The sequence below is a fragment of the Rhinatrema bivittatum genome, chromosome 4 (genome assembly GCF_901001135.1).
Source record: "Rhinatrema bivittatum chromosome 4, aRhiBiv1.1, whole genome shotgun sequence".
NCBI classification, from domain to species: domain Eukaryota; kingdom Metazoa; phylum Chordata; class Amphibia; order Gymnophiona; family Rhinatrematidae; genus Rhinatrema; species Rhinatrema bivittatum.
In genome coordinates, this window is record NC_042618.1 from 89,455,220 (window position 1) to 89,480,762 (window position 25,543).

Here is a 25,543-nt window from a genome sequence, read left to right on the forward strand (position 1 = left end):
TCAGCAGGATGTTAGTCCTCACATATGGGTGACATCACAGGATGGAGCCCTGTAAGGAAAACTTTTCTGTCAAAGTTTCTACAAAGCTTTGACTGACACTGGAACACTGCGTGCACTGAGCATGCTCAGCCTGCAATTATCCCTGTGAGCCACAGGTGTCTCCCTCAGTCTTGAATTATAGCTAAAAGCGCAAGCGAAACTAAAATAAAAGTAAAAACGTATACAGACCCAACTCCGCAGGGTGGCGGGTGGGTTTCGTGAGGACTAAGGACAAGCAGGATGGTAGTCCTCACATATGGGTGAGTACCGAGCTGAGGATGCCCGAGAGTGCACCAAATGCACCCAAGATGCGCGAAAAGCGCAATGACGGGGGTGGAATTTGGATCGGAGGGCATCCTGAAACCCTTAATGGGTTGGTGGAAGGATGTTGGGTAGTGAAACCGAAAAGAATAAGAGTAGACGGACTTGCCAAACATGGAGCATGCCAGCTAGTCATATCTAAGCAATAATGGGCTGCGAAGGTATGGAAAGAACTCCAGGTTGCAGCCTGATAAATATGTACAAGCGGCAGCGGCCGAGGGGAAGCTATGAAGGCCGGGACGGAGGAATAGGTCTGTTTGCCCACAGGAACTCGCACCTTGACTCTTGCCACAGAAGGAAAGAGTTAGGTGGAATTCCTATGGAGTGTAGTGCGATCTAGATAGAATGCAAGTGCACTATTACCGTGCAAGAAGTGGAAAAAACCCTCTCTCTCTGGTGAGAGAGAGTTGTTGGGAAAAATGGGCAGAATATATTCTGAGTAAGGTGAGATGCAACGTCTACCTTAAGAAAGATAGGAAGTTGAATACATAAAAACCACTCTGTCACGGAGGAACGCCGGGTCGGATGAGTATGTAACAAGGTGTGTAACTCACTGACCCTGTTGGCAGAAATGACATTTATGAGGGAAAACATTTCACACGTCAAACTGTGAAAAGAGAGCAATGGAAAGACTCGAACGGAGAACGTACGAGACTTAAGGATAAGATATAGGTTCCGTTCCAAGACTAGTGAAAATAGAGGCGGCCTGATCAGTGGATAATCCATGGTAAGCTGACTCAGAAGGGGTTTACCATAAATCGGGTATCCCAACTCCCAAATGATACCTATGTGGAGGATGTCTGGGGAGCAGAATCCAAGGGTGCAAGAGAAAGAGTGGTGTAGAAAAAAGAAAAAATGGTAATACCCTTTTGTATGAGTCATGTGGTAAATCATGCCATTTGGAATAGTAGGTTTTGTGTGTGGAAGGTTTTGTGACGCTACCAGTACCTGAGAACATCAGTAAGTTTACGATTTGTGACTAGTGAGAAGGCGAATTGGTTACTGGTGTGATAGACTGAGAAGTATGGGAAGCATACTGGTCTCGGGCAGGACGTGGGTGTGAGGAACAGTGAACCCATCCCGGTTCAGCATTAGAAGAGTGCTGGCTATGAAAGGCAGAGGAAAAGACATTTAAGATGCCCTTGATGGAAGAAAGGCATCTATGGGAATGCATTGGAAACATGTGTAGGGAGTAGAATCTGTGCACCGTATGGTTCGATTTGGACGCAGAGAGCAAGTTCGGTTGACCTCAACGCTAGAAGATTTTTCTCGCCACACATGTAGTTTGAGACCATTCGAGAGGATGGAACCTACATGGAGAAGGTCTGTTAGTGCGTTTGGTAAATCTCTTAGAGAAGTGGCCCGAAGATGTATAGAATGAGCAAGGGCCAAGGGTAGAGCTGTGCAGCTTTCTTGCAGAGCAGTTAAGATGTGTGGGCTTGTGTGGTGGAAAGCACATTGTCCCTATGCTGTCTGTAATCACAAAGATTTGTTGCAGAGGCAGTATTGGAAGGCATAAGGGTATAAACTCATGGCTACAAGCTCCAGGAAGTTTATGTGAAACTTCGCCTGGAGCAGAAGAGACGCATATTGGGTTGAGAAGATTTTAGGTCAAACTTACAACCCTGAGGAAATGCGAGCATGAGCGGGATCAGACTAGGTTTTGGTTCTAGATCTGCAATATAGATGAGAGACGAAAGCGGTTGAACAGCTTGGACCCACTGATAATGGAATTTCACTGAATCTAACCCATAGCAGTTTTGGATCTATGAGGAAACTACATAGTGAAAAAACCCCATAGCCCCACAATGAAGAATTGAGGGGGCTGAGATTATGGAAAAATGCGCGCAGGGACATGTAAATTTATTAGAATGTCTGCGCGTATGCTGCACAGGAAGGTCATTGTGACTGTGGTGTCCAGAAGGGATGTATGGCAGTGACAGTAATCCCAGTTAGTAAATGTATAGTGAGTCATGAAGAAGTTAGAGCTCTGTGCGTGGACTGACTGTGGTTATGCAGCTGTCCATGCAAGGAAAAGCGTGAATGATGTTGCACTCCGCAGAGAAGCAGTATTCAATGAATACCCCAGTTGCCAAAGCTGGTATAACCGGCAGAGCTTGGGACTGTAATATTGTTGACTCACCATTAAGCACATAGAAAGATTAGAGGTAATGTACTTACTGCGATATGGAAGCACGGTAACTAGAGATACCATTTTATCTGTGCCTTCTGAAGAAAGTTGGTATTTCTGAGGTCCAGGATGGGCGGAGATTAACTACTTTCTGTTGAAAGAAAGAATAGTGTAATTACAACTCCCCACCCCCTCTTCTCCCCTCTGCGCTTTGTAGCATCTGGGGGAGTGTACCGGGAACCTTGGTACAAGGTGGTGTGGCTGCTCTGATATCCGGCCAGTTGGGAGACCAGGTGGTGTCCAACTGGAGGGAACTGATGTAATCTGGATATCATGTAACCTCCCATGGTAAAGTCTTACCCGCATAGACATCGAGACCTGTCATCAGGCTTCGAGGTAGACTTGCACTTGAGGCAGCATTTGCTGGATTTCGTGTTTAGCAGCTCAGCGAATGCACCTGGAACTTTGGTTCTGAAGCAGGAACCAGAAGCCAGAGCATTAATCAGTACAGAGCCTCGTTGCTGAAAAAGGGAGGAAGCCCTGATGCAATCCCAAAGAAATGATAGAGAGGTTCTCCTGGTATTGTGGATGACATAGCGATATGTGACACTAATATGGTTCTTGGAAGGTACATGACCTAGAACTTTTCGAACCAAGTGGCCCGAATTAGAGAACACATCTCAATGGGAATGCCGCAGAAGCGGGTACTTACCATCCGACGTGGATCACCGAAGGACGAGCCGGTGAAGATTGCTGGCTCCGTGGATTTCAGGAGTCCTCGAGGGGTAGCCTGTGGACATAGATGTCCGTCTCAACTCTGATGCCTGGTATGGTGGCGCAGGTATAGAGGAGACAGGCTGGGCGTAGCTGGCGCTTACACCGTAATTAGCGGAGGGCCACAATCCCGCACTGACGACGGTGGGGCATGCCTCGGGAACAGGGGAACAGATTAACGAGCTCATGAACCCGACCCTCGTCGCAGCGGCTCAATGTCTCGTGACGCCAGTGCAGAATTCTTCGGACCTTGATCCGGTGTTTCTGGAGCGGTGCAGAACAGAGCTGATGTTGCTTGGCCCGAGCATTGTCCAGCATAGAGAAGGATAGCACCAATGTGCTGGATGACGTCTGTGGCGGATGGTCACAGTGTCTGTGATGATGCATGCCACGGTGCTCGGCCCGGTCTTTCCCCAACGCAGAGATGGAAGCCCTCGCTGTCTTGGATGGCGACTGATGACGGACTGTCAGCATGCCTGCTCTGCTTCTGGCACTATGTAGTGTCGTAGGCTAATACGGGGCTTTAATAAGAACCCAAAGCATGGAGCACTGTGTTCAAGTGAAGGCATTACGTGGCGGTGCTATGTCGGTATTGACAGTGTCGATGGTGGCCGAAGCGGCCTCGAGGGTATAGTCAAAAATGTATATGAAAAAACGTCGATGACTCGGCCACAGCAATGATGACAGTGACGGAGCACGGACGGCATCGGCGTAGGTATCTATGGGAACGATGTGGCATCGAATAGTCGAAAAAACGTCGTTGGTATCGGAAAAATGATACCGGCATTGACGGAGTCGATGACTGCATTGATAGGAACATAGATGCCCATTGATGACATGGACCCATTGATGGCATCCATAAAATAAAGGATGGCATCGATGGAATAATCTTGGCATCGATGGAAGTGCCCCGGGCGACTGTGGCATCGACCCGAGTATGGATGGCAGCGACGAGACAAAGGTGTGCGTCGATGGCATCCATCCAGGCAATGATGGCACTGATGGAACCCAAGGAAAAAACAGTGCCATGGATGAAAAACATGGACAGCTCTGATAGAAACGATGCAGGGAGGATGGCATCAGGGTACCGCGGGGGGAGGGGTACCGATGGCATCTAAGAATCTAGGATGGTCTGAAGAGGGTACCGACGGTAGCGATGGGGCATCGACTGCGCAAGGGTACAGAGGAAATCGAAGGACCTGAATCTACAGGGGGCCCTGGTGGCAACGGAAACCATGGAAGTCCCTGTCCCACTAGTGCTAATAACCAAGCAGAGTGTCACAGAGGGACACTCGCAGGCTATGTGTAGCTAACTGAAAAAATAGGGAGAGGGAAGGCCACAGTCGGTTGGCAGGCCAGAAAGGTGACAGAAACCAACCGAAAAAACAGGGCATAGTACTCACCGAGCGTCGAATAAACATACGCAGAGGGAGACCTTTGCAGGGAAAAGCGTTTGTGAAGTAAAAGTTTAAGTCTTTCTGTAAGGAAAAAGTGTTAGAATTTCTCGCAGAGCTACTAACCGCTATGCTTACTGCAGAGCGGAAAAAAGAAGACTGAGGGAGACACCTGTGGCTCACAGGGATAATTGCAGGCTGAGCATGCTCGGTGCACTCAGTGTGCCAGTGTCAGTCAAAGCTTTGTAGAAACTTTGACAGAAAAGGTTTCCGTACAGGGCTCCATCCTGTGATGTCACCCATATGTGAGGACTACCATCCTGTTTGTCCTGTGAGAATAGCACATCTCTCTGAGAATCTTGGTGCATCTGTCAGGTCCTTGAAATATAAGCAACTTCCTCCCTGAGGAAGCTGCTTTTGCGGCAAAACAAATGGCCTTCATTGGGGCAAGTGGACTCGTCTCTATATAGAGCTCTCTAATAAGGAGTTATTTTGACAAGAAAGTGGTTGTGCTACTTCATGCATTTATCATTAATTTATGGACTATATTATAACTTTTTGTTCCTCTGATATTTTCTCATCTGGTTTGTGTTAGGGTTTTATTATATACCATTTTGAGTTTATTGCTTGAATGCTTTCCTATTATGCTGTTCTTTAAACTTTATTATTTATGGGAGTTTTTTCTGAATTTGTATAAGTTTTGTATTTTTTTTATTTTATCGGAGACATTTAAATAAAAAATTGTTTGTTAAATGCTTTACCATTAGGGTATATATTCACACATACTAACAGTACATGCTCAAAAGGTGAAACTTTAACCTGGAAATATTTGGATTCTCCTAGGTTGCAAAACATCTTTAGTACATTATAGGACCTATGCAATAAACTAACATGCATGTTAAGGACCTTTAGTTAATGTTAAAACAGCATGCTATGCAATAAGGCTTTAACATGTATATCAGGCCTTCCCAAACCTGTCCTGGGGATCCCCACAGACAGTCGGGTTTTCAGGATATCCACAATGAATATGCATGAGATACATTTGCATATACCGAGTTTCCATGGTATGCAAATGTATCTCATGCATATTCATTGTGGACAGGTTTGGGAAGCCCTGATGTATATTAAAATGGCCTAGAAAGACATTAGCAAGAGCATGCTAAAATTAGCATCCTTACATATGTAAATACAGGAATGTAATATGCAAATGAGGGTTTAGCATATGCATGTTAAATAGCATGGTATGCTCACCTTGCATGTTATTTACAGAGTACTCACAAATAGCACATTATTTAATGTCTGCCTCAGGCAAGGCGATAATTGCTAGTGTGCAAGCTATTGAGAAGGCTCAATTAACTGTAAACAAAAGACCACATACAGGAAAGGGCATTGTAAAAAAAAAAACCCAAAAAAAACCCCAGTATCCATAGATCCTTTTGAGGATAAACACATTTAACCGCTCTTTGCCAAAAGAGAGCACTACCTAACGGAGGATTGTTCTTATATATATACACATACAAACATGTAACTGTTTTTATTTGAGAAGACATGTCAGATTCTTCAAGCATTGTTCCATACCTCACGATTTACAAGGCACACAGGTTTCATAGTAGTGTGCAAATGCAAAGTCTATAAGGTATTGGCACAATTATCAGGATCATTTTTTTTTTTTTTGCTGTGGTCAGGCTGGCTAATGAATACGGCAGGCGTTCAGAATGTTGACTGCAAACTGCAATTATTGTGAGAGACTCAGTCTCTCCTCTTGGTTTGTCACATTTTCATGGGGGCTCCCCCCAGGGCATGCGACTCCTCCTGCCTCCTCAATATAAAATGAGAAATTACTACTTACCTGATAATTTCCTTTTCCTTAATCCAGACAAATGGATTCAGGACCAGTGAGTTATGCACCTCTACTAGCAGATGGAGTAAACTGACATCACAGTATATATACTCCTGCAGTGACATCAATCTGCCAGTATTCTCTTCAAAAGCCAACTGTGGACAGACTAGCAAAAACTTGATTAACAGATAACCATTTCAGTACTCAACCAACAGAGGAAACACTGAACTCAGGCAAAGAATATATGAATTCTAGTCTAGGGACTTGAACACTTACCAGTAACCCCGCAACACATAGCCGCCCAGGACCACCATAACACAAATCATTTGGCAGCCAAGGGCGGGAAGCTGAATCCGTCTGTCTAGATTAAGGAAAAGGAAATTATCAGGTAAGTAGTAATTTCTAAATTCCTAGCACCCAGGCAGATGGATTCAGGACCAGTGGGATGTACCCAGCCTACTCCCGAACAGAGTGGGAGGCTGCCCGCGGTCCAGTCAAAACCGCTCGTGCAAAGGCTGCATCCTCCCTGGCCTGCACATCCAGATGATAATACCTAGAAAAGATGTGTAAGGAGGTCTACGATGCAGCTCGGCAAATGCTGACGGGAGAGAACCACCTAACCCTCTGCCCAAAACACCGCCTGACCCCTAGTGGAATGAGCCCTACCTGAGTAGGCAATAGCTTCTCAGCGGCCACATATGAAGGACAAAAAGGTGATCTGTCGTTTGGAAAGGTTTAGAAACCTCCTGATACCTCACAACATGTCTCAATATCAATATTCCTCTGCATCTCTTTCCTATTCAGAGATGGCAGGAAAATGGACAGATTTAAATGAAAATCTGAGACCACTTTAGGCAAAAAAGAAGGAACAGTATTGCAGCTATATTGCCCCTAGAGTCACCCGAAGGAACGGTTCCCAGCAAGACAAGGCCTGCAGCTCGTAAATTTGACGTGCAGAACATATCGCCACCAGAAACACCGATTTTAAGGTCAGTAACTGCAATGAAAGGCTATACAATGGTCGAAAATTAGGGCTCACCAAGAATTCCAACACCAGATTAAGACTTCACAAGGGTACCAGTAACCACAAGAGAGGATGAAGATGTTTCACTCCCCTCAAGAAACAGACCACATCTTGAGCAGATAAGGATTCACCATTCACCAGGACCCTGAAACAGGCAAGAGCCGCTATCCGTACCTTCAAGAAATTAAGGGCAAACCCTTTAATCAACCCATCCTGCAAAAATTCCAAAATGAGTGGCATCTTATCTGAATGAGGAAGCATTCCTTGATCTTCACACCAAGCCTCAAACACTTGCCAAACCCACACATAGGCTAAGGAAGTGGAGAACTTTTGTGCTCGTAGCAAGGTGGTAATCACCGCAGTACAATATCCACGCTTCAACAAGTGAGCCCTCTGAAGGACCATACAGTGAGACAAAGCCAAGTCAGCTATTTGTGAAGGACAAGTCCCTGCTACAACAGATTACGGTGCACCAGAAGGCGTTGGGGGGGGGGATCTACCAGGAGCTTTTGCAAATCTGCATGACCTTTGACCCTCCAAACCAGTGGTCCCCAAACCTGTCCTGGAGGGGCCACCAGCCAGTCGGGTTTTTGGGATATCCTCAATGAATATGCATGAGAGAAAATGTGCATGCACTGCCTCCATAACATGCAAATTTTCTCTCATGCATATTCATTGTGGATATCCCAAAAACCCGACTGGCTGGTGGCCCTCCAGGACTGGTTTGGGGACCACTGCTCCAAACTATTCTAACATGGGCCAAGGGGGAAAGGCATACAGCAGCTTGTCCTACGGCCAGACCTGCATGAGAAAATAGATACCCAAGTACTTCGGATCTCTCCTGTGACTGAAGAATCAAGGAACATTTGCACTGCGAGAAGTCACTAGCAGGTCTAGAAACGGAAGACCCCAGCGATCCACCATCAGCTGAAATGCCTCATCAGACAATGCCCATTTCTCTTGGGTCCAGATTCTCCCTGTTGAGAAAGTCTGCTCTTACACTGTCTTTTCTTGCAATGCGTGAGGCTGAGATCTCCTGAAGATATAGTTCTGCCATTTCCATTAGTTGGTCTATCTCCTGCAACACTTGCTGGCTCTTGGTTCCTCCCTGCTGATTAATGTAAGCCACTATCATTGTGTTGTCCAACATTACCCGGACTGCTTAACCCTGATGCCTGGCACTAAACTGCAAGCACTCCATCTGGAATGTCTGGGCTTCCAGCCAATTGATGTTCCAGACACTCTTCTGTATTCCAGTACCCTTGCGCCATTAGTTCCTGAAAGTAAGCTCCCCAACCCTGGCGGTTCGCATCTGTCGTGAACTTCAACCAGTCCGGCGATGTCAGGGAAACTCCCTCTCTCAGATGATTCACCTGCAACCACCACTGGAGGTGAGAGCAGACTTCCATTGGCAGGTGGAGCCAAATCAAATAGTCCTGAGACTGCAGGTTCCAACGAGACAACAGGGAGCGCTGGAGGATGTATATGTGCTCTCGCCCATGGTACCACTTCCAGGGTTGCCGCCAGAGTACCTGCAGATAAGACCACACTGTCGGGCATATAGTGTTAATCAAGGGATGCACCTGTGTCATTAACTTCTGATTGTGAGCTTCTGGCAGGAGAACTTTGCCCTGCTTCATGTCGAACTGAACACCCAGATGCTTTAACAACTGAGATAGCTGAAGACTGCTCTTGGCTAGGTTCACCACCCAACAGAGCTCCTGCAACAGGGAGATCACCTTGCGGGTCTACCAGGTGGCTTTCTTCCACAGACTTAGCTTGAATCAGGCAGTTCAAATATAGGTGTACCAGGATCCTATCCTCTCTCAACTCTGCCACCACCACCATAGCCTTGAAAAACGTTCTGGGAGCGGTGGCCAAACCAAAGGCAGCACCCGAAACTGGTAATAGCACCCCAACACCGTGAAACAGAAAACATAAGATGGGAATATGGAGGTATGCCTCAGCAGATCCAAGGTGGTCAGAAATTCCCCCAACTACACTGCCTTTATCACTGAGTGCAATGTTTCCATGGAAAAATGAGTCACCCGCAAATGGTGGTTGACCCCTTTGAGATCTAGGATGGGACAAAAGGAGCCCTCCTTCTTGGGCACAATGAAATAAATGGAATATCAATCCATATTTTCTTGAGATGTGGTACTGGAACCACAGCCTTCAGACTGAGGAGCCTTGATAGTGTACACTCCACTGCCTACTTCTTCTGTGGGGAGTGGCAGGGAGACACCATGAACATGTCCTGAGGAACACTGCAAACCTCTAACGCTTATCCTTCTTGTATCACCTCCAGGACCCACTGATCAGATGTGATTTCAACCCACCTCTGATACAAAAGAGAGCTGTTCTATCTTCTGTTCCCAGGGATGGGTCAGCAAATCTTCATTGGGAGGCTCGGAAGGTTCGACTACTCGAGCCTGCGTCCTGCCTGGGCTGTCTGGGACGAAAGGACCAAGACATACCAAAAGGCTGAACCCTCTGAAAGGTTGCCCCTTCTATAGGGACAAAACCTAATCCCTGAGATGACCCCTCATACCAAAGAGGCATGGCAACTGCTTCTTATCCTCCGGCAACCGAGGATTCGCCCCACTTACTGGCCAGTTTATCCAACTCTCTCCCAAACAGCAAGCCTTTAAAAGGCAATTTTATAAGATTAGCTTTGGAGGTCACATTGGTTGACTATATTTCTCAGCCACAACTGACTCCTTGCTGCTATTACAGAGGCCACGCTCTTGGCCGAGATGTGGACCAAACTGCAGCCTGCACCTGCTAAAAAGGCGGCGGCAGGTTCCATAACTGCCTTGGAATTAACTCCAGAGTCAACCTCCTGAGAGAGAGGAACAGCAAGAAGCTATGTGCAAGGACATTGCCACTGCTTCAAATGGCCTCAATTCTCCTATTATGCACATCCTTCAAGGCCATGCTTCCCTCCATGGGGATAGTCGTCCGTTTAGAGACAGCACAGACAAGCGCATCCACTTTCGGAAAACGCAGACGGTCTTTCACCACTGGATCCAGGGGGTACAGGTTTCAAACTTTGACCCCCTTTGAAATTTGCCTCCGTGGGCGTCCCACTCAAGATCAATCAATTCTCGAATGGCCTCCATAACAGAGAAAAAAAACAAGAGGCTTTACACAAAGAAATCAAAATGGCATTTTTCTTTGGCTCAGACTTGGGATAGACCCAGGTACTCCCAGCATCTTCAATGTCTGGGAAATCAGGGCCGGCAGTTCATCTCTATGAAAGAACTGCCACATCATCAGTGCTATCCGATTCCTATCAGGAGTACCTGCAGTCAATTGAAGGGTACTTCAGCGCTTATCAGTAGTACCGGAAGAGGGAGAGGCCACCACCTGAGAATATGACCTTACAGGATTTGATGGGGCTGAGGACTGCACCTGAAGAAAGGATTGCAATTCTTGAAAAGGTTCTACCTGAGAAAAGTTTCTTAGCCACAGGCACCATTAGTCTGTCAGTATGCTTAACAGGCAACCAAAGATATGCATCCAGCTGAATTTGTGCTAAAAATATAGGTGCACAAAATTTAGGTGTCCCAAGGTTATGCGCTGCAAAACTAAGCGCAATGTCACAGTGCCAATCCTGAGTGCACAACCAGAATATGCGCCCAGGTATTGCGCCCAAAAGAAACTGGGCACACAATTTGGACACACAGCCAGACACACTTGCATGCACTGATGGTCCTGCAGAGGGCAAATGAATGCGCAGAAAAAAAAAGCTTGCAAAAATTCTGCCATGGCGCACAGAAAAAAGCCTAACCGCAGGGCCTAGCCCACCCAGGTCCCTCAACCCCCCTCACAGGAGCAGGAATGAACATCAGAACGGCATGCCGAGTATGGAGACTGGAGAAAGTCAACAACCCCTCTAACTGAGCTTTTTTTTTTTTTTTTTTTTAATTTACCTGAGTTTAGTCTTTCCTGGCTGAGTACAGAGATGGTCTCTGACTGCGGGAGGAGAGGGCATATACCGTCACTGCCACGCTCAGCTTCCTGCACCCACTGCCTTTCAGCTGCTTAAATCAGCTAAGTCCACTCTGGCTGAGGAACCAGCTACCAGATCAAGGCACTCATCTGAGGGACCACGGAAATCACCTCAGGAATTCTCAACTGGGGGGGGGGGGGCGCATTAGGTATCACCACAGGAGAGAAGGCAACAAAGCTCTTAATTCTCCTCTAAATTTTGAAGTAATCCCCAGTAGGGAAATGCACGTTCACCACCTGCTGGAGACTAAGAATTCTGGCCGGCTGATGCCATTGCAATGCCAGTTTGCTCCATCTCCATCTGCTGATAGAGATGCATAACCTACTGGTCCTGAATTCATCTGTGTGGGTGCTAGGAAAACAAAGTTTTCACAATCCACCAACAGGACAGGGGAGAAAGGGAAGAGGAGGAGAGAATGATAGAAAAGAAGGAGACAAAGGACAGCACACTAACTCATTTCAGCATTTCAAAAATAAACCTGACTTTTACATAAGCTAAATATATTTTCAAGTAATAGGTAAGAGGAAAAAAGTCTTTGCTATACTTAACATTGAAAGTGTGGCTACTTGAGACTGAACAGCTCTCTGAGCTTCAAAAGAGTGGCTTGAGTGAGAGCTCATTTCTGTGAGCTCTGAGACACTAGTAGACTAGTGCTGCCACTGCAGCACCTTCATTACAGGGTAGTCAGAGAGGGAAATAGATACTAGTGCCCCGCGTCAGAGCAGTTTCCATTTTTCATGCTCCTTTCTGTACCTAACCATGTCCTTACACAACTATTTGAAGATCCTTACTGACAAAGATGACAGATGGTTCTAAACCTGCACTTGTATCAGTTTTCTGCTCTCTCAAAACTGTCTCCTCTTGAGAAGTATACTAGCTCTCCCACTTTTTAAACACTGAACTCCCATGTGCCAGGTTTTGGCCTTTTGATCTTTACCTGCAGTCATTTACTATGTATTTATGTTTCTTTTATTTTTCTTTAAAGCAAGCAGAAGAGTCAAGAAAAAACTGGGCATGCTCAGTTTAGTATACTCATGTTATTTAGCTTCCCCTAGGTAAGTAACATACCCACTATTTAGCCAATACATTTTCAGGTTTCTTCATATTATAAGAGCCCTTTTGGGGTCTTTTCAGTTTTTTTACTGAACATATACTAAGAAATAATGCATTACTTGTTCAGTGGTATTTTAATGTGCACATCATATTTTGCAAGGGCATGATATATATATATTCTTTTATACTGCAAGTTTTATTGCTTAAGTCCCGATATGAGAGAAACGGTTCACTAAGGTGAACAAAATGAATACTGAAGCAGAAGTTATTAATAGATATATATATAGGCAACATCAGCTTAGAGGGACTAGTGTCTACATATAGTAAAACAGTAGTACATACAGACTTGTCAATTGTCATCAGTGTTGCCAACTAATAACCAAACAAAAGCCTGGAACAAAAAAAAAAAGGCAAAGTCCAAACACTTCACAAACCTTTTCTTTCTCAATAGCTTCTAGTAACACTTTCCTTGCTTTTGGAAGATTCTTCTGTACTTTGAAAAGGTGGCGAGAAAGTTTAATAGCATAAAACGATGATTCACTACTTGATTTTGCTTTTTTTACAGCATCCTCTAACAAGCGTTCGGCTTCTTCCATGTTCCTGTGCCGCCGTTCCAAACTAACTCTTCGCAAGCGTACCATTGCCAATCCTTCCACTCTTTCTTCCAATGTCTTCAAGATTCTCCTTGCTTCACTAATATTACCTTTAAAAAATTAAATCATTAATTCAGCATCCCTTTCCGATTTCTCACATTGCTATTATTTTCCTTACTTCTAGACACTTGGCAGCTATTTGAGACACTCTTCCTCAGTAATAGCCAAAACACACTAAATCTAAACAGGGTACAAAACACAGAACAAAAGTACATTTAACTTAGCAATTTACCCTGTTGTTCCTCAAAGGCAGCCCAGAGCAAGTGAGCCATTGGCTTCTTAGGAAGATGAATTGTACAGGCCCTACGATAGACATGACGCACCCCTTCAGTGCTGTGGTTCTCCATGTATTTGGCATACTAAATATAGAAAAATAATATTAAATGAATCACAATTTTCAGAACTCAAATATATGACTGAACAATAAAATAATTCGTTTTTAAACCCATTCAGCACCTTTATTGAACCACTAGACTAGTTTCTGTAAGGAAGGACGAAGAGAGGCAACGAAGTTGGCATATGCAGCAGTCAAATCTGGTTGCAAGCAGACCATCCCCTAATGCAACAGATATAGTTATATGAACATTCAAAAAGATATACAATTGGTTAGTTACTAGATCAATTATGCAATCAGTAATAACTCAGGCAGAAAGTGTGTCCTTGCCTTTATCCAAAAGTCCTCATAGAGGGCACAAGAAATGACACATCTCTCAAACAGGACAACAACACGCTCATGAGTCCCATTTTCAATTTCAAAATCCAGGTATTCTTTCCAGTTTTTTAGCTGTGCTTTCTCCAAAGGCTTCACATGGAAGTATGGTCGTTTTATCTGAAACAAATGCAACACATTAATATAGCATAACAGACTTCTAAACATATATTAACTACACACGGGGGCCCAGTATTTTGTGATCCCAAATCTCATCCATTATTTGGGTCCCCCTCAAAATGATAGTGGTTTATCTGCATCACAATTTTGAATCATAAAAATCTAGTCTGGGTTATTTTCTGAGATCAGATTAATCTGAATCACAATCTTTAGCAGACTACAAAAACAGATCACTCTCTTTAATCTTTGATTTCTATGTTGGCAATTATAGTGTGTTTCGGATTTGGATGTTTTTCAGCCAAAGTACATACAATTCTCTACCTCAAAAGCTTACAATTTTTAAATGGGGTCTGAAGCAACAGGAGAGAAGTGCAGTTGCTTACCTGTAACAGGTGTTCTCCTAGGTCAGCAGGATGTTAGTCCTCACATGTGGGTGACATCATCCGATGGAGCCAGGCATGGAAAACCTTTGTCAAAGTTTCTAGAAGCTTTGACCATCACACTGAGCATGCCACTATCTGCTCATCCACGTGAGGTCCCCCTTCAGTCTTGTGATGAAGAAAAACATGAGCGAAAAAAATAAAACAAAGCGTAAGGAGAACCCAACTCTGTGGGGAGGTAGGCGGGATTCTGAGGACTAACATCCTGCTGTCCTAGGAGAACACCTGTTACAGGTAAGCAACTGTGCTTTCTCCTAGGACAAGCAGGATAGTAGTGCTCACGTGGGTGAATATCAAGCTCCAGACTGTCCTAGTTAGCAGGTGAGACCAACAGTTACCGAACAAAGTGCCAACGGGCACAACAACAACAACTGCGGTGCTGTTGGTCGGCAGGGGACTGCCTGGCTCTCACCAGATGCACTAGGCAGGAAGAGTTGGGTTCAGGTCTGAAACAGATTGCGCAGGATGGATTGACCAAAGTCACTGTCCTGACGCCCATCCTTGTCCAGGCAGTAGTGAGCTGGAAACGTGTGAAGAGAACTCCACGTTGTGGACTGGCAAATTTCGACAACGGGGACTGCTTGCATTTGAGCCACTGACGTCACCATAGACTGCACAGAGTGAGCTTTAACTGTGTCGGCCAGCGGAAGGCCGGCTTATGCATAGCAGAAGGTGATGCAATCTGCCAGCCAGTTGGATAAAGTCTGTTTACCCATCACCACTCCCAGCCGGTTTGAATAGGACATGAAGAGCAGAGTGGACTGGCTGTGCGATCTAAATAGAAAGCCAAGGCCCTCTTGCAGTCCAGAGTATGAGGAACCCATTCCCCTGGGTGGGAATGAGACCTAGAAAAGAAGGTGGGTAGAACGATGGACTGATTAAGGTGGAAATCAGTCACAACCTTAGGCAGAAACTAAAGGCGTGCATGCAAGACCACAAGATCATGAAAATAATCTCACGTATGGCGGGTATGTAACCAAGGCCTGAAGCTCACTGATCCTACGAGCCGAAGTAAGCACCACCAGGAATATAACTTTCCAGGTGAGGAACTTCATGTCGCAGAACGCAGCGGTTCAAAGGGAGGACGCATGAGCCATGCCAGGACAATGTTGAGGACACCAGATGCAACAGGAGGCCGAAGAGGGGTTTCAGCTGGAGTAGGCCCCTCAAAGCGACCCACTAAAGGCTGCACCAATAGGAGTGTACCGGCAACGCCTCGATGGTAAGCATGCTAAGTGCTGAAATGGACCCTGACTGAGCTAGTTTGAAGTCCACAAATAGTCCAGCAGCTGGGGAAGGGGGCATGTGAAAGGATCCACACAATGCCCTGCATACCAAACAGAATCTTCTCCACTTCCAGGTGGAAGGTTTCTTAGATGCCACCAGCACCTGGAAGACACTGTCCCAGAGGGCCAAGGGCTTAAGGACTAGGTGCTCAACATCCAAGCCGTTAGGGCCAATGCCCGGAGATTGGGATGGTGCAGGGTGCCCTGGTTCTGCGTGATCAGATCGGGCATGGTCCCGTTGGACGGGGGGCCTGATAGACAGGTCCTGCAGGAGAGGGAACCAGGCTTGTTGGGGCCATAAAGGTGTCACGAGGATCATGGTTCCTCTGTCCTGTTGAAGCTTCAGCAGGGTTTTCAAGAGGAGCGGGAGAGCATACAGCAGACCTCTTCCCCAGTGGAGGGAGAAGGCATTGCAGGCCAGATATCTGTCCCCCGACGACAGAGAGCAGAGCCTACTCACCTTGTGATTGTGTGGGGAGGCGAAGAAGTCCACATCTGGAGTATCCCACCGATGAAACAAATTGGCTGCTACCTCCAGATTGAGGGACCATTCTTGTAGCTGGAAGGAGCGACTCAGCCAGTCCGCCAGCACGTTCAGAGATCCGGTCAGGTAGGCCACTACCAGACACATAGTGAATTCACTAATACATTTAAAGGAAGTTAGACACATTCCTACTCCCATAGCAACCTAAAACTTAACTAGGAACTGATCAAAATTGAGATGAAGGCAGCAGTCCAGCAGCAAGAGGGGGGCTTCCCAGTCTTTTGCATCGAGTGTCACATGTATGATTTTTTACCCACCGATGAGAAGTTGTACATGTGCATGCGATGCAAAGAGCTCCTGGCTCTCAGAGAACGAGTCCAATCTCTGGAAGCTAGAGTGGCAGATCTGGAGGAGCTGAGGCAGACAGAGAGGTATATAGATGAGACCTTCAGAGACATAGTAGTCAAGTCCCAACTTCAGACTGGCAGCCCTGGTGCTGCCTTGGAGGAAGGTGGTCTCATGATGGGAGAGCACCAACCAGGTGTAGCAGGAAAGGATCCTGTAGCAAGGACCTGCTCTCCAGGTGATGCATTATCCTTTCGCACTGAGGATATCTCCCCAAGGCCTACTGCCCAGGAGGGAAGGGTTAGGTCAGCCGTCATAGTTGGTGATTCGATTATTAGGAATGTAGATAGCTGGGTGGCTGGTGGGCGTGAGGATCGCCTGGTAACATGCCTACCTGGTGCGAAGGTGGCAGACCTCATGCGTCACCTAGATAGGATTTTAGACAGTGCTGGGGAGGATCCGGCTGTCATGGTACATGTGGGCACCAACGACATAGGAAAATGTGGGAGGGAGGTTCTGGAAGCCAAATTTAGGCTCTTAGGTAGAAAGCTTAAATCCAGAACCTCCAGGGTAGCATTCTCTGAAATGTTCCCTGTTCCACGTGCAGGTCACCAGAGGCAGGCAGAGCTCTGGAGTCTCAATGCGTGGATGAGACGATGGTGCAAGGAAGAGGGATTCAGTTTTGTTAGGAACTGGGGAACCTTTTGGGGAAGGGGGAGTCTCTTCCGAAGGGATGGGCTCCACCTTAACCAGGGTGGAACCAGACTGCTGGCGCTAACCTTTAAAAAGGAGAAAAAGCAGCTTTTAAACTAGAACAAAGGGGAAAGCCGACAGTCGCTCAGCAGCGCATGGTTCGGAGAGAGGTATCTTTAAAAGATACTAATGATGCATTAGAATTAGAGCATCCAGACAGTGAGGTTCCAATAATTAGAAAAGTAGTCCAAGTGCCTGTAACTAAAAACTCACCTGAGCTAAAAAATTCTAACTTATCCCTATCAATTAAAAAGCAGAATGAAAATACAAACAAAAAACAAACTTTGAAATGTTTGTATGCTAATGCCAAAAGTCTAAGAAGTAAGATGGGAGAATTAGAATGTATAGCAGTAAATGATGACAGACTTAATTGGCATCTCAGAGACATGGTGGAAAGAGGATAACCAATGGGACACTGCTATACCGGGGTACAAATTATATCGCAATGACAGAGAGGAGCACTCGGGAGGAGGTGTGGCACTTTATGTCCGGGATGGCATAGAGTCTAACAGGATAAACAACCTGCATGAGACTAAATACAAAATTGAATCTTTATGGGTAGAAATCCCTTGTGTGTCGGGGAAGACTATAGTGATAGGGGTATACTACCGTCCACCTGGTCAAGATGGTGAGATGAACAGTGAAATGCTAAGAGAAATTAGGGAAGCTAACCAAATTGGTAGTGCAGTAATAATGGAAGAATTCAATTACCCCAATATAGGCTGGGTAAATGTATCATCGGGTCACGCTAGAGAGATAACGTTCCTGGATGGAATAAATGATAGCTTTATGGAGCAATTGGTTCAGGAACAGACGAGAGAGGGAGCATTCTTAGATCTAATTCTCAGTGGAGCACAAGACTTGGTGAGAGAGGTAACAGTGGTGGGGCCGCTTGGCAATAGTGATCATAATATGATCAAATTTGATTTAATGACTGGAAAAGGAACAGTGTGCAAATCCAAGGCTCTCGTGCTAACTTTCAAAAGGGAAACTTTGATAAAATAAGAAAAATTGTTAGAAAAAAACTGAAAGGAGCAGCTACAAAAGTAAAAAATGCCCAAGAGGCGTGGTCATTGTTAAAAAATACCATTCTAGAAGCACAGTCCAGATGTATTCCACACATTAAGAAAGGTGGAAAGAAGGCAAAACGATTACTGGCATGGTTAAAAGGGGAGGTGAAAGAAGCTATTTTAGCCAAAAGATCTTCATTCAAAAATTGGAAGAAGGATCCAACAGAAGAAAATAGGGTAAAGCATAAACATTGGCAAGTTAAATGTAATCCAAAAAAAGGAAATGTCAAACTCCAAACAATATTATAATAATTATGCCGCTTCCCAGAAGAATTTATTAATGTTTAATTTTTTGTAATTTTATGCAATTTTATTATTTTTAGTATTTAGCTGCATCATCAAGCCTGACAGCGTGTTCTCTATAGTTTCCAAACGAGAGCCGCCCGGACCTCTAATCATCTGCGGCAGTCCTTAGTATTCTAATTTTTTCAAATTTTTCAATTTTTTCAATCGGACTTTTCAGGTTATTCATTAAATCTTCAGTACTGTATTTTTATAGGGCTCAATCTAATCAAGCTCAATTTCCAACAGAGTTCATTAATCATGACAAAGCTCAGTTATTAACAACTGCCGCAGATGATTAGAGGTCTGGGCGGCTCTCGTTTGGAAACTATAGAGAACACGCTGTCAGGCTTGATGATGCGGCTAAATACTAAAAATAATAAAATTGCATAAAATTACAAAAAATTAAACATTAATAAATTCTTCTGGGAAGCGGCATAATTATTATAATATTGTTTGGAGTTTGACATTTCCTTTTTTTGGATTGAATTAATGTCGATGGAAATTGTCTGAGTTCTTTTTTGAGACAAGTTAAATGTAAGACATTGATAAGACAGGCTAAGAGAGAATTTGAAAAGAAGTTGGCTGTAGAGGCAAAAACTCACAGTAAAAACCTTTTTAAATATATCCGAAGCAGAAAGCCTGGGAGGGAGTCAGTTGGACCGTTCGATGATTGAGGGGTTAAAGGGGCACTTAGAGAAGGTAAGGGGATGCTGGCTGAGGTCTGGGTGCTTGCTGCTGGCAGGGGCAGCCCCTGGAGCTAGTTCATGGCGTGCGAGCTTGGGAGGCCGGAGGGTAATATTTCCTCTGCCTGTAAAAGGGCTTCCTGCAACTTGGCTTAGAAGATTTCCTGGTAGAGCAAGGGGTGACAGAAGTGCTAGCGGAGAGCTGTTGAAGGGTGTCATGGTGGTCCTTCAACTGGGCCACCGCATCTCGGACCTTATCCCCAAAGAGGTTGTCACCTCTCCTGCACCTCTGGCCAGAGACCTGAAGCCCTGAGCCAGGCCATCCTTTGGGCACTGATGCCCATGGCGGCTACACGAACTGCAGTTTCAGAGACTTTGTAGGTGGACTGCACCTCGTGCTTGCCAGCTTCGAAGTCCTGCAGGACAACAGAAGAGAGCGCCTCCTGCTGCTGCTATGGTAGGGTCTCTGCAAGATCCTGAACTCGCTTCCATAGGTTCCGGTTGTATTGAGTCATGTACAACTGGAAGGCGGCAATCCGGGCGATAAGCATAGTGCCCTGGAAAACCTTGCGTCCCAAGGCATCGAGCTCCCAATGTTCGCGCCTGGAGGGGCAGAGACATGAGTACGGGAGCGCCTGGCTTTCTTGAGGGCGGACTCTACAACCACTGACTGATGGGGGAGGTGCCGCTCCTCAAACCCCACGGCTTGCTGCACCAAATAGGTGGCATCCACCTTCCTATTGACAGGGGAGATAGAGATCAGGTGCTCCCACATCTGAAGGAGGAGGTCCTTGAAGATGTCATGGATGAGAACTGCCACAATCTCCTTAGGAGCGTCGAGAAACTGGAGTACTTTTAGCATCTTGTGTCGCACATCCTCCTCTGTGGGCAGTTGGAAGGGGATAGCCTTGGCCATGGACAAACCTCGCGAAGGACAGATCCTCAGGAAGGGACAGATGCCTTTCCTCAGGCAAGTAGGGCTTTGAGAGGGGGTCATCCGAGTAGTCTGAGGAAGACTCTGTGGAATCATCTCCGCAAAGATCATAAGGCCCTTCTTCCTCACTAGGGCCAGCACGACATGGGCAAGGCCCATGTAGGATATCAGCCCTGGGCTCCGATGACTTCAGGGGACTTAAGGGCACCGCGGGGATCGACTGATCCCCTGGCATCGAGGGGGCCCGGAAGGACCTGGTAAAGGCATGGGGAACAGAGACCTCGGAAATACGGCACCGGCTGCATCTTCCTCCTCAGAGGACCCGATGATCGGGATTCGCTCTGGTGGGGGGCATTGGTGGCCGTTGGGAGATCCCGCAAGCAACGCCACCGGTTGCATCAGTAGAGTGCCTAGAAGGACATCCAGATGCTCCAGCAGGGGTGCTAGCATCGATAATGGAGGCTTGGGCACGGGCATGGGGACCGGTGGCACAGGTGGCTTGATGCTTTGAAGCGCTCTGAGCACCGCAGTCTGAACCCTGTGGTCCAGCTCCTCCTGAAAGTCCGATGAGGCCAGGACTGAGGGAGGAGGATGAGGCGTCAATGGCTCTTCTTGAGTCTCCGAAGTGGAATGGTGCCCGGCACAGATATTAGTGGGGAACGCCTGGGTCTCCTGGGGACATCGGAGGATAAGGCCTCCGATGGCCGGGGTTGCTTTGGTGGCAGTGTGGCCACCACCAGTATTATGCCGGAACTGGAGCCATGCGCCGACGGCAACCGGTGACAATGCTTGCGGGATTTCCTACGGTGCTCGGCCTCATCCTTCCCCAGCGCTGAGGCGGCATATGACCCCGATGTTCAGGACATTGGTGAGATCATGGAGAATCTGTCTCCTTCCCCGCAATCCTTTGAAGAAGAGGCGAGAGGAGTAGCAAGAGGGAGCGTATCAAGGGGCTCCCCGCGACCTCTCTGTGTTGAGGACTGACACAGGTGTGGATGGAGCAGACTTGGAAGAACCAAAAAGTTTCTCCACCGTATCAAGTCGTGCAAAACAGACTTTGGGGGTTATCTGGTCACACAGACGACACCCACGGATGTTGTGCGAGGTCCCAGACAGAGGATACAAACTTCATGCGGATCCGTGATGGACATGGTCCACAGGCATGGACGAAAACCAAACGATGCCATAAAAGCTACTCAGCGTGCGGTCGAAGACCGGCAGTCACTGTGAGGCAAGGCGTCGGGAATAGACTGCAAAGTGAAAAAACAGCAACTTTAACCTATCACGTCGAGGGGGCACTGACCACAATGGGGGACCTGACGATGGAAAACAGGAAAACAGATACTTTTAAAGAAAAAACAAGAAAAGAATGGAGCTCCACGAACCACAAGGTAACTGCACCGCAAAAAAGAGACTGAAGGGGGGACCTCGCATGGACGCGCGGATAGTGGCATGCTGGGCATGCTCAGTGTGCTGGTCAAAACTTCTAGAAACTTTGACAAAAGTTTTCCATACCGGGCTCCATCAGATGATGTCACCCACGTATGAGGACTACCATCCTGCTTGTCCTAGGAGAAACTTACTTAAAATTGATCCTTCTCAAGCACCAACTACTTTTCTAACTTTAAGCAAGAAAATAATGGGGAAAATACTGTACATAGATTGCTATAGGTTTGGGGAAAAAAACCCTTGAATTTGTGTTCATTTTTATACTGAACACATTTGGTCTAATAATCACCAAACTCACCAGTAAACAAAGCCACCCAATACACAGTGGAAAAAAAAATCTATCTAATGTTTAACAAAAGGACTTATTTTGCTGTTGAGACTTTAGATCTTTTGTTTTTTTGGCCCAGTAGTTTCTTTCTGCTCTTTGTGTTTACAGTGCAGTTAGAACTGGTCTCTGGGCTACAGCACTTTGATCCTTCATTCACAACTACAGAAATCTTCCCTATTTTGAAACCTCTTTCCAACATACTTGGCCCAATCACTGTAGCACAGCCTTCTGTTGGGAACAATTCACCAGGGCTCCACCCAGAACCCTACATCCAGTCATTAGGTTTTACCATGTGCAATGACAGACTCCCTTCCCACCAGAGCCATAGCTAGGCCATTTGACACCTATGGCAAAATGAAAAACTGCACCCTGACTCTGAACACACCATATGACACCACAAGTTGGGAGATTCTGTTACATGCAGGGGGGTTTTGATTGATTGATTTATTTATTTATTTTTACTCAGCAGTTTCCTCCTGCTCCTTTGGGCTTCCTACTTAATCAGAACCAGCACAGGAATTCTGGCACCATAAACCTTATTTATAAAAATGTACAACTTGCTCTATCTATAATTTTAAGCAGAGCACATAGTAAAACTCATAACCATTAAAAGGTTCACAAACAAGACAAAAATATTTATATCCATGCATCAAATATTATTCACCATAATTAAATTACCAGTAGTTAGGTTTCTAATGTTGGAATAATAAGAATGGAAAATATTTTGGATGTATCTTATAGATATATTAGAGGATTCAGTATCAAGAGACATATCCAATGTACCTAATGCAAGAGGCTGGGAAACTGCCTGCAGAGTTTCTCTTTGAATATTTGGGGGCCAGCTGGAAGTGTGGGTACTTCCACACCCACAGACTTTACACCTACACCTAGGAATTTCAAAATTAAGTCCCAGGATTTTGCTTGCCAGCTCCCTCTTCTCCAGTCACACACTCCCCATATATAATAAAAAATTATGCATTCAGAATACATGAAAAAGAACATTCAAAGCATAGACTGAGGAAAAAATATCACTTACAACATGTCTATTATATTTACATGCTCTGCTGTGGTGCCAACCCTGCAAAAAAGACACTTTGAACTCATATGGTATTATGCTTATAGGGTGTGTGTGGCCCTGAGAAAGTTAAGAGCTCAGTCGAGCGCACTGTATAACCCGCAAGCGGACGCGAGATAAATAGGCACTAATCCACCCCCTAATGCAATAGGGGGATTAGCGCCTATTTAACGCGCATCCGACGCAGAGTGAATGAGTTAGCACTCATCACATGCAAAAGCATGTGAATGAGCCTATTACTCATTCACTCCGCATGCAAAAAGATAAATGTGCGTCTCAGAGCAGGCGTTAATAGCTGAGCGCAGGTAAAAAGTACAGAAAAGCAGAAAAAACTGCTTTTCTGTACTTTTTTAAAGTAAAAAAATAAAGTAAAATAACTCTGCAGACTGCTGAGTTATGAAGACAGACACCGGTAAACTCTGCGACGGTTTTCATGACCATGAGTTTGGCAATGAACGGCAGATTGGAGATGGGACAGAAGTTGGAAAGATCTCCTGGGTTTAGGTTAGGTTTCTTCAGAAGAGGTTTAAGGGTGGCGAGTTTTAGTGTGTCGGGGACGATTCCTTGCGATGAGCAGTTTATAATTTCCGCCAAGGGATCGGAGATAGTGTCCGGAATAGATATAAGTAGTTTTGTTGGGATGTGATCAGAAGGGTGGGAGGAGGGTTTCATTTTCTTAAGGATGGACTCGATCTCCAGGGAAGACGTAGGTTCAAAGGAGTCTAATCTGGCTCCTGTGTAAGACGAGGTGGCGAATGAAAGGGGGGGGGGGGGGTAAAGTGGAGCTGGGGGAGAGGAGAGTTTCCCAAAGAAACTCTTAAGAGCCTGAACACCTAACCATTTCTGATCTAAGCATGGAGGTAACCAAATGTGTGATGATATAAAAAAAAAAAAAAAGAAAATAAAAAAAGATACTGTGGAGATCATTTATTTTTAATTTTTATATACCGAGGTTCCTGTATGAAATACAGATCACTCCGGTTTACATGAAACAGAAAAACGCCCACGGCTTTATATAATTACCCATGGCTTTACATAGAACATTTAAACAGTAAGTCGTCAATTAATTATGAATTTATATTAAAGATGCATATATAGACAACAGCCAAAATTATAGCTCGACTATCAGAACTACAGCTCAAGTTTCAAACTTGTGCTAATTCAATTTCTTTGCATGTCTGTTCCCATGTGTGCAATATAGGCACGCATTTTTCTGTATCTCTGGAATTTTTTGTAATACAGCAAATTGCTCCCCACCGTCCCCCACTGCAGCCATAGGAGAAGACAGAAGACTTCACTGGCACTGATACTGTACCCTTTTTAATTCTCAACAGAAAAATCACTGTGTATCATGCCACCCAAAAATATTCCCACAAACACCTATTCTCCCAAATAATTACATCACTTGACATCAAAGTGCCCTCATTCAAATTTATTTACTCCTGGCTACATTCTCAAGAGAATAATTGTAGTACTTTTTTTCACCAAGTCTTGCCAAGTACCTTCATGTGATGACCCTGCTGTATATTATATAGCTTAAATGAAGTAGTAAAGGAAGCAAAAAGAAAAATCCATACAGGCCGCAGGTTGCCCAGGATAAAAGTGCCCACTCTTAGCCTACAAATTAGGGCTAAAGATGATGGTAAGCGATTGTGCTGAATTTTCAGTTGAAGATAATCCTTGTGGAGCTATAGGACATGGTAAACATGTTCATGGACCCATTGTTGCAGTAGACAAACCATAGAAGCTATTAAAAAAATAAAGAGGATTACCTACAGTTAAGTGGACTGAATATAATGTACTGCTACTTGATTGGCAATACATATTTTGTCTGACCATGTGGAGTAAACATGAACCCTTGACTATATTTATCATTTGGATGGTTTCTCTAAGATATTTTTTATATGAATTTATACCAAGAGAAATTTACAAAAAGTGTGCTGCTACTTTTATGCTACAAACACTGTACTTAATACTATAGGGCAGCGTTTCCCTGCCGTGGCTGCAGAGCCCAATCCTGCAACTTGTCTTTTAAAAATAATCAATGCTGAGAGTGAGACAAGACACGCATGTGCACTGCCACTGAGGACTATGTGGGTGTATAAGTGGTAGGAAGCAGACTCACCGCCACTGATTGTGCGAGCACTGCTGGAAGGCAGGAGGGATCAGTCTCATGCCCTTTCAACTCAGGGTGGGTTGGGGGCGGCGGCAGTATTACATTGGTCTGCCTAGACACTACAGACCCTTGCATCTGCCCTGCTGCTAGTGGCAACTGGAGGAGGCCAAGAGCAGGGCAGCACACAACAGAGCTCACAACCTGCACAAAAGTAAGTGAATG

The 25,543-nt window shown here is 45.5% G+C and overlaps 1 protein-coding gene and 1 non-coding gene across 3 annotated transcripts in view; both read right to left on the reverse strand.

The window, feature by feature from the left end:
* Positions 1–25,543, reverse strand: part of PRPF39 (pre-mRNA processing factor 39) — a 192,117-nt gene that overhangs the window by 37,855 nt on the left and 128,719 nt on the right. For both annotated transcript variants that reach the window (XM_029598474.1, XM_029598473.1), the window contains 3 exons: positions 13,909–14,073; positions 13,477–13,603; positions 13,026–13,294 (listed from right to left, as the gene is read on the reverse strand). In XM_029598474.1, the coding sequence (XP_029454334.1) occupies positions 13,026–13,294; positions 13,477–13,603; positions 13,909–14,073 (561 nt within the window). The remainder of the gene's footprint in view (positions 1–13,025; positions 13,295–13,476; positions 13,604–13,908; positions 14,074–25,543) is intronic.
* Positions 12,877–12,962, reverse strand: LOC115091379. Its single transcript, XR_003856691.1, has one exon. It is a non-coding gene; the product is annotated as a small nucleolar RNA SNORD127 (small nucleolar RNA).